Raw genomic sequence first — 13,245 nt, forward strand, 5'->3', positions numbered from 1 at the left:
ATTCTGTCTGTGAGGGATAGGGGACACCTGCCTTGTGGTGTCCCTCGTTGTGAATTATTATCATTATTATTTTTATTTAAATTCAAGTTAGTTAACATATAGTGTATTATTAATTTCGGGGTAGAATTAGTGATGCCCAGTGCTCATTCCATCAGGCGCCCTCCTTTAGGCCCATCACCTGGTTCCCTAGCCCTTCACTTATTTCCCTCCAGCAACCTTCAACTTGTTCTGTACAGTTAAGAGTCTCTGAATTTTTTTTAAAGATTTTATTTATTTATTTGACAGACAGAGATCTCAAGTAGGCAGAGAGGCAGGCAGAGAGAGAAGGAAGCAGGCTCCCCGCTGAGCAGAGAGCTCCATGCGGGGCTTGATCCCAGAACCCTGGAATCATGACCTGAGCCAAAGGCAGAGGCTTTAACCCACTGAGCTACCCAGACGCCCCTCTCTGAATTTTTTTTTTTTTAAGATTTTGTTTATTTATTTGACAGACAGAGATCACAAGTAGGCAGAGAGAGAGGCAGGCAGAGAGAGAGGGGGAAGCAGGCTCCCTGCTGAGCAGAGAGCTGGATGCAGGGCTCCATCCCAGGACCCTGAGACCATGACCTGAGCGGAAGGCAGAGGCTTTAACCCACTGAGTCACCCAGGCGCCCCCTCTGAAAAATTTTTTTAAGATTTATTTATTTTAGAAAGAGAGAGGGATTGCGCGCCCTTGAGCAGGGGAAAGTACAGAGGGAGAGACTCTTCAAGAAGATTCCGGGCTGAGCCGGGTCCAACCCCAGCAGGATCCCACAACCCATGAGATCACTACCTGAGCGCAAACCAAGAGTCCTGCGCGCCCACCCCCCTGAGTTCCCCAGGCGCCCCCCTCCTTGTGAATTATACAGTGTCCCCTCCGGGCGGGTGCAGCCCCAATCCAGAACGCAGGACTGGGCGAATGGAGCAAGGACCGAATTTCAGTCTGTCCCCCTTGTCTCCAGCCACGCGCCCCGATGCAGTGCACAATCTTCGATGGCCCCGGGGAGTTGGGGAGCGACTTCCCGGTCTTCCAGAGGAAAAGAGTAGAGATTTTCTCTAACTTAGGGAGCCCAGACTACTGGGAGGACGAGAAGGAAGGAATGGAGGAACCCCTCCACCCTGTCCATCCTGTTGGTGTCCTGAGTCCGGGAGCGCGGGGCTCCGCCCTCCCGGCACTCAACACCTGGCGCTGGGGCGTGCCTCAGTTTACCGGAGGCGGGGCCTTCCTTCCCCCCCCCACACCCCTCCCCTTTTCCCTCTTCCTCTTCGGGGCGCCGGCAGCCGCGCCTCGAGCCCTGCCGGAACTGAAGCTGGGCTCCGGGCGGCTGGGAGGCGGGGGCCACGTCAGCGGGGCGGCGGGGGCGGTGGAGAGCAGGTCGCGGCGGGAGCCATGCGGCGGGGCGCACTCCTGGCGGGCGCCCTGGCCGCGTACGCGGTCTACCTGGTGCTGGGCGCGCTACTGGTGGCGCGGCTGGAGCGGCCCCACGAAGCTCGCCTCAGGGCCGAGCTGGAGACGCTGCGCGAGGAGCTGCTGCGGCGCAGCCCGTGCGTGGCCGCCCCTGCCCTGGACGCCTTCGTGGAGCGGGTGCTGGCGGCTGGACGGCTGGGGCGCGCCGCGCTCTCCAACGCTTCGGGGCCCACCAACGCCTCGGACCCCGCCTGGGACTTTGCCTCGGCGCTCTTCTTTGCCAGCACGCTGGTCACCACCGTGGGTACGTGAGCGCCGCCCCACCTGGGGACCCGGGCGTCATCGCGAAGTACTCTTATCCGGGGAGATCGCTTCCAGTCCGCTCTGGGACTAGGATCCCCCAGGAAAACCCCCAACGAGGACCTAGCGTGCACACCGGCGAGAACCCCCCCTTTGGTGAACCATCGAATCCCTTCCTCCCAGCAGGAATCCCCCAACACGGTTCCTTTTGGGACTAGGGCTGCCCTCAGAGTACCTTCCAGGGAGGATTTGGGACCCCATTCCTCTGCCTGAACCCCCTGGACCCATGCCCATCTAGTCCCCTCTGGGCCTAGGATTACGTTAAGAGACCTCCAGCGAAAGCCTAGGACCCTGCTTCGGGGGACCCTCACCCCCTCTGGACCCGGACCTCAGACACGCAGGGACCTCTGTCCTTGCCTCTGGGCTCAGACTGCCATTCTGTCCACAATGTCTCCTGAGTCTCCAGATATGTCCCTCGGGGATGCTCCTTGGGAAGTCCTACTGCAGCCTCCTCCTGGCCGTGGTGCCCCACTGAGGACCGTGAATGTCTACATCCTCTCAGGGCACCGTTGCTAAAGACCGCACTGCCAGTGCAGAACCCTCAACAAGGACCTGGGCCCTGATGGGTGACTTCCACCCCCCTGGACCTAGACCACTCCCCAGCAAGGGCACCCTGCCCACCTCCAGACCAAGGACCACCCCTCAGCCTCATATTCCCCAGCAGGTAGCCCTGACTGTAGATACAGGACCCCTCCATCTTGACATCTCCCCTGTATTGGGAGCCTTCAAGGCAGGGGTTTCCTCCCAACAGGACAATCCCATTCCCTCTGAACCTGGGGCTTCCAGGTCAGCAGCTCCCAAGGGTGGATGTGTGAGAGGGACCCGCCGTGGAGGCAGCTAGAGTGCCCTCCAGAAAGGACCTCTGACTTTCCCACCAGAAGCCTCTCAGCCAGGACTTCCACCTCTGCAGTCCCAGAACCAGCTCCAGCAAAACTTCTAGCACTTTCCAAACTAGGGACATCTCCATGGGAGCCTCTCTGAACCCAAGAACCCCTAGATGAGACTCTCGCCACTCTCTGGACCCTGGAATGCTTCAGTAAGAGCCCTGGAACCACCTGGACTTTCTATCAGGAGGGACCCCTGCGCCTCCCACACACAGTCATCGAGAGCAGAATCCCGCTTCACACCCCCCACCCCCCAGGATGCGAGCTGAAAGACTCTGTTCTCTGCACCCACTACCCCTGTCCCGGGACCCCCTGCCCACCCTGGACTTCCTAAGAAGGGGAATCTGCTGGGGACCTGACCCCCCTCTAGTCTTCTCCAGACCCACAAGTGGGACTTCCATCTCCACCCCAACACTGCTCCCCTTGGCTTTGGACTGGAAACTCTCCCCTCTGTCAAGGACACTCCAGGCCCTCAGCACCCTGGAACCCTTCTCAGTACCCACTCGTGACCTCTTTCCACCCTTCACACTTTCAGCCAGGACCTGGGACACCCACCCCCTCCCATCATCCCTGTAGCATTGTCTGCTCCCATCACATCCCCTCAAGCTTCCATAGGTTCAGAAGCACCCTTGCCTGAGGATTCCCCTCCCAGTCCTATTTCATAATTGGCAAGATCTCACCAGCAGTGCCTGTCCCCTCCTTCCTTGGGACTCAGGATCCCAGCCCTGAGCCAGGATCCATTCTGAACCAGGACTCTGGCCTCTGATTTCACGTTACTGACTCCCCTTTCTCTGAACACCCCTCTCCACCAAGTAGAACTGACACCCCTCTCCCCCCAGCCCTATTCTAAAAGTCCTTTCCTGCTTCAGAGCCCAGACCTGGGAAATTCCTTTGTCATTAGGTTCTGCTGCTCCACCCACTGCCCTTCCCCAGCCCCCAAACTTCCCCTTCACCTCTACTGGGGATTTGGACTGGGGGGAGGAAGCTGGGACAGGCCCAGACTCTTAACTCGGCCTCCTCCCAGAAATAGCAGGTGGTTACCGGCTTTGAGCTCTGTGGTGTGGACCAGCAAACCTAGAGCACAGGCAGCAGGGCTGGGTGCTTCTCCCAGACTCTGTTCTACCCAGCTGGCCAGGCCTGCCCGACCTGCTTCTAGGCTCTACAGGGTCCCTTCAGCGTCTCCCTCTGCCTCCTCCCAGATCCTGGCTTCTGAGAAGTCATCCCCACCAGGACAGGTGCAGAAGCCAAACTCAAGGCAGGCACAGCCTGGGTTTGCCTTTCTGTGCAGCTGTTGCTCTTCTGGGCCTCGGGGGTTGTCGCTCATCTCTAAAATGGAGATCGTAACAGTCCCCACATGAGGACCTATAGAGGACTTAGCGCGGACAGCCTAAGTCAGCACATGGCCTTGAGAGGCAGGTAGCATTCGCGACGCTGTTTTCTCATGGAAATACACTGAAGCCCAGAGAGATTGGACAGTTTGCCCAAGACCGCAGAGGTAGGGACGTACAATGTGGAGAGTTGAACTGACGCCACGAGGGCTCAGAGTCCCCAGAGTCCCGTGCTTTTAACCAACACACCACGTGGGGCTTCCTCGGCTTGCACGGAGAAGGGTGATATGTGTGTGTAGTGTGGAAGGAAAGGTTATTTTCACATTTGTTAAAAATGGTAGGTTTTTGCCATAGGGGAGAGAGACTGACCTCAGCTCCAAATATTGTGAAGGCAGCTGGGGATTTAGAGCCGAGGGTGGCCTCAGGGTTTCAGTGGTTGGAAAAATGACTGAGTGGTGACGCGGAGGGGAGGAGGGATTCTTCCCAAAGTGGCTTAGGATCGCAGCTAAAACTCAAGACGAGAGCGCAGAGGAACCTGACTGACCGTTTGGTCAAGGAGAGAGTCCTCGTCTGCGGGAAGTGCTGGTAATAACAGGTTTACTGAGCCTGCGTTGTCATCATTGTCGGTGAACCCGGAGCCCTGAATGTATTGAGAGAAGCAGAAAATCAGACATGATTCAGAGAGCGTCCTGGTTGTGTCATAGGCCCGCGTCTTCTGAGGAAGACCTGGGCCTGGACTCCGCCGAGGCAGCCACAGCCAGGCCGCCAGGCCGGGATCTGTAGTTGAGGCCTTGGTGGAGGCGTCAGCCCCCCGGAACTGGGAACCGGGAGAGGGAAAGTGAGCATTACAGTCACGCTAACTCTTCCCATGCTCTTGCTCAGTGCTGTGCCCTGTCCCAACCAGGGAGGGTTACTGCACTTGTCCTCGAAGATGGGGGCTGTTCATGAGCCCATTTGGCGGTACTGGGGGCCAGCTGGGGCCCAGAGAGGAGAAGGCACGTGACCAAAGTCAGGCAGGGAAAATGTGGCGAAGCCCTGATTGGCACTCAGCTATTAGAGGAGGTCGGTGAAGGCTCACAGCTTCTGTTCTATGTGAACTCTATGGTTTTTCTGTTTATAAGGTTTTCGTGTCATTTGCAAACCTGTCATTTCAGCTGGGCTGCCGGAGTTTCTCCATCCAAATCCTCGTGCTTAATGAGGGTTGGAGCCATAAATGATAAATCTCACAGAACAGTTGCTTATATAGATGAAAGTTATTTCGTGCTCATATTCAAGGTTATCAGTTCAAGACCAGAATGGTACTGCATGGTCAGAAACCCTTGTGGTCCTCTCTGCAATTTCCATTCATAAGGTCACCTCATGGTCCAATATGGCTGCTCAAGTCCAGCCTTCATGTTTGTGTTCCAGCCAGCAGGAGGAGGAAGGAAAGAAAGGGGATAGGCATCCTCCTCTCTCTCTCTCTCTCTTTTTTTTTTAGAGATTGCATTTATTTGAAAAAGAAAAAACAAGTGGAGGAGGAGGGTCAGAGGGAGAGAGAGAAGCAGAACCCCACTGAGCAGGGAGCCAGAAGTGGACTTGACACTGGACTGGAGTTTTGGAGGGCGCCTGGGTGGCTCAGTAAGCTGGGCGTCTGCCTTTAGCTCAGATCATGATCTCAAGGTCCTAGGATTGAGCCCAGTGTCAAGCCGGCTTCTGACTCCCTGCTCAGCTGGGGGGGTGGGTCTGTGTATTTTAACACAGCTTTTAAAAACTGGGGTAAAATGAGTCCTCTGAGTTTTGCTGGACACCCAGAATAAAGACATCCCCTCCTCCCTTGCAGCTAGGCATGACTTCCGGAATAATTTCTGATCAGTGAGTTATACCTGAGAGAAGCAAGCGACTTCTAGACATTTTTGTCCAGCAAACACCTAAAATTTACCATCTTAACCATTTTTGTGCGTACAGTTCAGCAGTAGTAAGCACATCCAGACTGTTACACAACCATCACCTCCGTCCATCTCCAGAACTCTTTTCATCTTCCACAACCGAAACTACAGGGGTCCTGGCCAGCTCATTCGGTGAAGCATGCTACTCTTTCTCTCGGGCTTGAGAGTTCAGGCTCCACATTGGGCACAGACCTTCCTAAATAAAGAGAACACTGGGGCATCTGGGTGGTTCCGTCGATTAAGCATCAGATTCTGGTTTTGGCTCAGGTCTGATGTCAGGGTCATGAGATCGAGCCCTATGTCTGGCTCTGCCCTGAGTGTAGAGTCTGCTTGGGATTCTTTCTCTCCCTCTGCCCCTCCTGGCCCAGGTCACGTGCGCACTCTCTCTCTTTAAAAAAGAGAGAAAGAGGAGCGCCTGGGTGGCTCAGTGGGTTAAAGCCTCTGCCTTACGCTCAGGTCATGATCTCGGGGTCCTGGGATCAAGCCCCGCATGGGGCTCTCTGCTCGGTGGGGAGCCTGCTTCCCCCTCTCTCTCTGCCTGCCTCTCTGCCTACTTGTGATCTCTCTCTGTCAAATAAATAAATGAAATCTAAAAAAAAAGTAAATAAAAAAGAGAGAAAGAAAGACACCTGAAACTATAACCATCAAACAGTATCTCCCCATTCTCTGCTCTCTGCAGCCCCTGATAACCACCATTCTACTTTCTACTTTCCGTTTCTATTTCTATGAACTACTCAATGTACCTCGGATCAGTGCAAACATACAGTGTTTGTCTTTTTGTGACTAGCTCGGTTCACTGAGCATAATGCCCTCAGGGTTCATCCTGCTGTAGCATGCCTCAGAATTTGCTTTTTCCGGCTAAATAATACCCCATTATATATATATCCCACCCTTTGTTTACCAGTCATCTGTCGGTGGACCCTTGGTGGCTTCGTGTTTTGGCTGTTGTGGTCTCTCTTCAGGCCTGACTTCCGGTTCTTTTGAGAAAGGACAGGTGAATGCCCGCTTGTGTGTGCAAGTTCCGCATTTTCTTATTGATCACAGGGTGAACCCATGGTCATTTTGGCATCACATTTTTTTTTTAAAGATGTTGTTTTATCTATTTATCAGAGAGAGAGATTGAGAAAGAGAGAGAGAGAGAGCACATACACGAGCAGAGGGAGCCGCAGGCAGAGGGAGAAGCAAGTTCTCTGCTCACCAAGGAGCCTGATGTGGGGCTTGATCCCAGGACCCTGGGATCATGACCTGAGCTGAAGGCAGCCGCTTAACTGCCTGAGCCACTCAGGAGTCCCTTGGCACAACATTTTACTGTCAACATAAACCAGGACCCTTACCGCCCCCAGTCGTATCTCTGACCCTTTGATTTTATTTATTTGTGGAAAAAAAAAAAGAGAGATTTTAAATTACACATGGCCGAAGTGGGCCAGTGTCCTCCATACCCGAACTTCCTTTTACCCTCTTTCTGTTTGCAGCGCCCACAACCACACCGACCTTCCCTGCGTTCCTGCAGCCCTCTGGGAGCCCAGTGAGGCTCATCACACCCATTTTAGAGAAAGGGACATGGAGGTTCTGAGCTAAGCGTAGAGCCTACACCCTTCATTCATTATTCTGACTATAGATCGAGGGCCTGCTCTGGGTCAGATGCCGGGGCTTTGGCAGTGAGTGAACCAAACAGGCAGGAGCCTCTCCTGTCCTGCAGCTGCACTCTAGTCACGAGAGGGATGCCAACCAAATAAGTAAACCACATGGTTTACCAGAAGGTTGAAGCACTATGAAAACAAACAAAAAAAAAAAAAAAAAAAAGACTTTGGTCAGAGGGTGTAACAATTTAATAAGGGAGTAAGGAAAGTCCCTACTGAAAAACTGACATTTGGGCAAAGACCTAAAGGGAGGAATGGAGGGTACCAGCCCTGGGGGGGGAGAGCTTTCCATGGGGAAGAAGAATGGTCGTGCACTGTGCAAAGGCCCTGAGGTGGGAGTGTGCCATGGGGGCCTTGTGGGTCGTGATGAGGACTTTGTCCTTCACTTGAATGGAATGGAGCCACAGACGGGCTCTAAGTGTGGGAGGTGTTCATAGGGTCCCTCTGGACCCTATGTATGAGGTGGGGGGTGGAAATGGGGGGGCTGACGGCAGACAGACTCAGGGCAAGGGCGGGAGTGAGGGAGAAGGGAGACCAGGGAGGGAGGAGGCTGCTGCCTTAGATAGGCCCAGGGTTGGGCCATGGGGCTAGGGTGGGGTGAAGTGACCGGATTTAGGATCGCAGGGAGTTCAAGACAGCAGGATTCCCTGGCAGGTTGAAAGTGGGCGTGAGAGTCAAGGATGACAAGGCTCGCGGCCTGAGCAGTGGAGGGACGGCGGTGCCATCACTGGAGATGAGAGGCTGTGGGAGGGGCAGGTTTTGGGGTGAAATGAAGTGTCATTTAGGGTGGCCACAGACCCCCCCCATAGATGCACCAGGCCGATGGCAGGATTTCCCCTTGCTCCCCCAGGCTACGGGTACACAACGCCGCTGACCGATGCGGGCAAGGCCTTTTCCATTGCTTTCGCGCTCTTGGGCGTGCCGGCCACCATGCTGCTGCTGACATCCTCGGCCCAGCGCCTGTCGCTGCTGCTGACCCACGCACCCCTCTCCTGGCTGACCACACGCTGGGGCTGGGGCCTCCGGCAGGCAGCCCGCTGGCACCTGGTGGCACTGCTGGGTGTAGCCGTGACCGTCTGCTTCCTGGTGCCGGCCGCCGTCTTTGCCCACCTGGAGGAGGCCTGGAGCTTCCTGGATGCCTTCTACTTCTGCTTCATCTCCCTGTCCACCATCGGCCTGGGTGACTATGTGCCCGGAGAGGCCCCCGGCCAGCCCTACCGGGCCCTCTACAAGGTGCTGGTCACAGGTGAGCGGATCGACTGGCCGGGGCAGGGTGGGGCGGGGGTGGGGCCTTGCCCTGGAGGGTCTCCAGGGTAGGGGGCCCTGCCCTGCGGGTCTGAGCCTGCCCATGACCCCTCCACCCTCTCCGCAGTCTACCTCTTCCTGGGCCTGGTCGTCATGATGCTTCTGCTGCAGAGTTTCCGTCACGTGTCGGACCTCCACGGCCTCACGGGTCTCATCCTGCTGCCCAGTCCGTGTCCTGCCAGCTCCGGCGAGTCTGAGGATGATCATGTGGGCATTGTAGACCCCCAGCCAGAACCGTACCAGCAGCTCGCTGCCGACGCCCACCCTGACTACGCCTCCATCCCCAGGTAGCCGGGGCGGGTGCCCTGAGGCTGGTGGGACCCGGCCCGTGGCTGAGGGGCCCCTGTGACTGGAGCGGCTCTACAGGACCGTCCTTGAGCACAGGCCTGTGTTTGCAGGGTTCACGAGGCATTGCCACCAGCTGTCCGTCCTTTGCTGTACCTGTCCCAGGCTCCACGGGGCGCCGCCATGGCCCTGTTTTGGGATGCCCCTCCCTGCCCCTTCTCTTACTCCCCTAACTCTGGGCTCTCTGGCTTTCCTTCTCACTCTCTCTGTGTCTCATTCTGTCACTGACTCCATCTGCCTCTCCCTCAGCCACTCTTCACTGGCCCATTCTAGCAGTTTCTAGGCTCAGACCTCATGTCTGGCACCCGATGGGTCACTATACTTTGGGCAAGTGGCTGCCCCTGTCTGGGCTTTGATCTCCTCATCTGTCAAATGGAAAGAATATATTCATTCATCTAGAACTCCCTCTGGGCAGGCCCCAGGCTGGGCAGCGTGAGGGACCCAGGAGCATTAAGGTGGCCCTGGGTCTCCTGGGTTCCCAGTCCAGTGAGGAAGACAGATCTGTCCCCACACAGCAGCCACCCAGGATAGGCAGGACTTCAAGGAGGAGGCAGAGAGGTCAGCGGTGTGTTCCAGAAAGCATAGGTGGAGGGGGCGGGGTTGAGGGGGAGGAAGCACAGGGACTGGGCCCAGTCCAGCCTGCAGGGTCAGGGAGGGCTTCTGGAAGAAGGGATAAGGACTCAGGGGAAGAAGGTGGACCCGACTTGTTTTTCTCAAGTGACGCTAGGGAGCAAGATCTGTGTGGAGGAGCTCGGGCATAGGCCTGTGGGACAGAACCCTCCTCGGCCACCCAACTGGCTGGAAGCTGAGACAGGACCCAGCCTGGATCTGGACGGCGCAGACAGCCCTGCTCTGAGCTGGGACCCCTGCTCCAGCTGTCCCCACCTCCCGAGGCTAACTGTATAAGGTACACTGGCCTCTGGAGCCATTCTGCTTGGGCTCAGATCCCAGCTCGGCTGCGTCCTGCCTCTGTCCTCGGGCAGTCACTTCACCCCTGTGATTCTGAGTTATGTCCTCTGTAAAATGGCCACAAGAACAGTAATTACTTCCAAGATGATGTCACAGAGCCGGCCCCGGTATTCTTTGCTTTCTTTGGCCAGGCCCTGCTCCGGGTACTTTCCATACGAGGAAGGTAACATCCTCACCTTTTTCGGCAGATGAGGAAACTGAGGCACAAGATCTCAGACACAGAACTGGGAGGTGACAGGTTTTCTGTGTACTGGTACGCAGCTGGTACGTCAGAGCACTTGCTGCCATGGGCCCATCTACTGAACCATTCCCTCTGCCAAACCCAGTGGAAGTTACGGAAGGGATGGGGCATTTGAGCCGGACCTTGATAACATTCAGGAAGAAAGGGCACGGGAGGCACTCCAGGCAGCGGGAACTGTGCGCGTCTGGAGGTAGGAAAGCCTGTCAATGTCAGCTTCAGGCAAGTGATTTACTGTCATCGGAATATGGGGTGGGGGGAGGGAGGAGCGGTGGACATGGGTGGATCTTAAGTGTCCTTAAATGACCAGTTTGGGAACCTGGCCTCTTTCTTGAAGGCACTAGAGAGCCATGGAAGGTTTTTGAGCAGGAGAGAGCTGTGGTCGGGTTTGGGGTTTAGCTGCTGTGTGGAGGTGGACCAGAGGGGGAGACTGAGCTGGGCGCACAGGGGAGGTTTGCACAGGAACAGAGCAGGGGTACGATGGCGTGGGCAGGGCCGAAGGAAGGGAAAAGGGGCCATGGAGGGGTCATGCGCAGGAGGCCAAGTGGGCAGGCCCTGTGTAGGCCTTACAGTCTTGGGCAAGACAAGGCTGGGGAAAAGCACAAGGATGGTTGGCTGCCCCTGAGATAGGGACCTGGGAGGAAAAAACACATTTGAAGGGAGACACTGAGGCTTGTTTGGAATATGGTGGGTGTGAAGGGCTAGAGGGGCATCCAGAGGAAGGCATCAGAAGGTCTCAGGGTGTGGTTGAGGCCGGAGACAGATGGGGGAAGCGAAGCCGGGCGGGCAGGTGTGGCAGCCCTGGGTTGGGGGAAGAGAGAACACCAGCCTCGAGAAGTCAGCTTTAGGGTATTTCTGTATCTATATCAGTAAGGAAACACTTGTGATGAGCACTGGGCGTTATATGGAAATGATGAATCACTAAACTCTACTCCTAAAACTAATATTACACTAGATGTTAACTGACTAGAATTTAAATAAAAATTTAAATAAAAACTTGAAACATTATAAACAACTAAGGAAAGATTTGGTCTCCAAGTAACAAGATCCTGACTGGCACTGGCTAAAATAATGAGATGATTGTATATTGCCCATCACCAGAGTTGGGGAGAGCTCTGTGCAACCATACAATCCATAGCTCCAGGAGGATCTTGTGGCCTGAGGTTACCAATCTCTTTTTTCTGCCACCTTCAGCTGAAGGCTTGGCTCCACATGGGCTCTCCTCATGGCCATAGAGTGACTGCCACAGGTCCAGACATCACAACCATACGTGATCATTTTTAGTGCAGGAAGAGAGGGGCATCTCTTGCCATATTGTCTCTTTGGAAGCAAGGAAACCTTTCCCCTAAAGCCTCCCTGCAGAGACTTCCTCCTCTCATTGGCCCAAATTGGTTTACATGCCCATCCTGAACTAATCCTTGGCCATTGTGATGGAGCCACCACAATTAACTTGGATTCCTCAGGATTCCCCCTGCCACCTGGAATTGAGGCTGAGCCTGAGATTTGGGTCTGGAAGCTGGTGATTGGACTTCTGTTAGAAAGGCAGGAGGGGGAGAATGGGCAGACATTGATTAACTAAGCAGTCGGGGTCATCATGTACAGTTGTGCAAGTTGGGAACTACATAGGGGATGTCTGGCTGGCAGGGTGGAAACAAACAAGGGCTGAAGTTCAAGGCTGAAAATGACCCAAAGGGACTCTTCATTGCTTCTCCTTCCAGATTCCTCTAGAAAAAGAAATCAGGCCCCGTTTATTCAAGACATGGGGGGTGGGTAAAATTTCAGGCTAAAAACTCGAAAGGTACAAGGGTGTGCAGTGGAAAGTCAGTCTTTCTCTAGCATTTAGGCTGTGTTCACTGATTTTGCAGGTTTTTCAGGTAAATATCAGCAATATGTATATGTCTATGTGTGTCATTTCTTTTTCCTTCACTCTGCTCGAGTGAAGGAGTGAAGGAAAGGTGGTTAAAACCACAGACTGTAGAGGCAAAGTCCCTGGGTAGAAGTCTGAACTCTCTCCCTCCCAAGCTCTGTGGCTTTGGGCAAGTGATTTCACCTCCCTGTGCCTGAGTTTCCTAATCTGTAAAACGCGTTGATAACAGCACCTACCTCATGGACTTGAGAATTTAGCAACTTAATATCTGTAAAACTCTTAGACCAATGTCTGGTACTCAATAAATTGTTGACTAATGATTATTATCCTCTTTGCTGCACCTGACTTTTTTTCCTTTTTTTTTTAATGTAAGACATATATATATATATAAATTTTTTTTAAGATTTTATTTATTTATTTGACAGACAGAGATCACAAGTAGGCAGAGAGGCAGGCAGAGAGAGAGGAGGAAGCAGGCTCCCTGCTGAGCAGAGAGCCCTATGCGGGGCTCCATCCCAGGATCCTGGGATCACGACCTGAGCCCAAGGCAGAGGCTTTAACCCACTGAGTCACCCAGGTGCCCCTATATACAACTTTTTTTTTTTAAAGATTTTATTTATTTGACAGAGAGAGAGAGATCACAAGTAGACAGAGAGGCAGGCAGAGAGAGAGGAAGGGAAGCAGGCTCCCTGCTGAGCAGAGAGCCCGACGCGGGACTCGATCCCAGGACCCTGAGATCATGACCTGAGCCGAAGGCAGCGGCTTAACCCACTGAGCCACCCAGGCGCCCTATATACAACTTTTTAAAAAGATTTTTTTTTTTATTCAGTTGAGTGAGAGCTCAAGAGCATGAGCAGGGGGGAGGGTCAGAGGGAGAGGGAAAGGCAGACTTCCGGCTGAGCAGGGAGCAGAACGTGGGGCTTGATCCGAGAACCCTGAGATCATGACTTGAGCCAAAGGC

At 54.5% G+C, this 13,245-nt stretch overlaps 1 protein-coding gene across 1 annotated transcript; it reads left to right on the top strand.

Moving 5' to 3' along the window:
* The first annotated feature begins 1,114 nt into the window (after positions 1-1,114).
* On the top strand, positions 1,115-12,610 carry KCNK6 (potassium two pore domain channel subfamily K member 6). Its single transcript, XM_047711509.1, has 3 exons — positions 1,115-1,727; positions 8,411-8,806; positions 8,933-12,610. The coding sequence occupies exons 1-3, from the start codon at positions 1,406-1,408 to the stop codon at positions 9,154-9,156; spliced, it is 942 nt and encodes a 313-aa protein (XP_047567465.1). The 5' UTR covers positions 1,115-1,405; the 3' UTR covers positions 9,157-12,610.
* Positions 12,611-13,245: the final 635 nt, after the last annotated feature.

The sequence above is a fragment of the Lutra lutra genome, chromosome 17, assembly GCF_902655055.1.
Source record: "Lutra lutra chromosome 17, mLutLut1.2, whole genome shotgun sequence".
Lineage (NCBI taxonomy): Eukaryota > Metazoa > Chordata > Mammalia > Carnivora > Mustelidae > Lutra > Lutra lutra.

Bases quoted from the DNA above. Each gene is read 5' to 3' on its own strand.
- KCNK6 (XM_047711509.1), top strand. From the start codon at position 1,406: ATGCGGCGGGGCGCACTCCTGGCGGGCGCCCTGGCCGCGTACGCGGTC. The intron at 1,728-8,410 runs GTACGTGAGCGC...TTGCTCCCCCAG, and splicing joins CACGCTGGTCACCACCGTGG to GCTACGGGTACACAACGCCG. The intron at 8,807-8,932 runs GTGAGCGGATCG...CCCTCTCCGCAG, and splicing joins CTACAAGGTGCTGGTCACAG to TCTACCTCTTCCTGGGCCTG.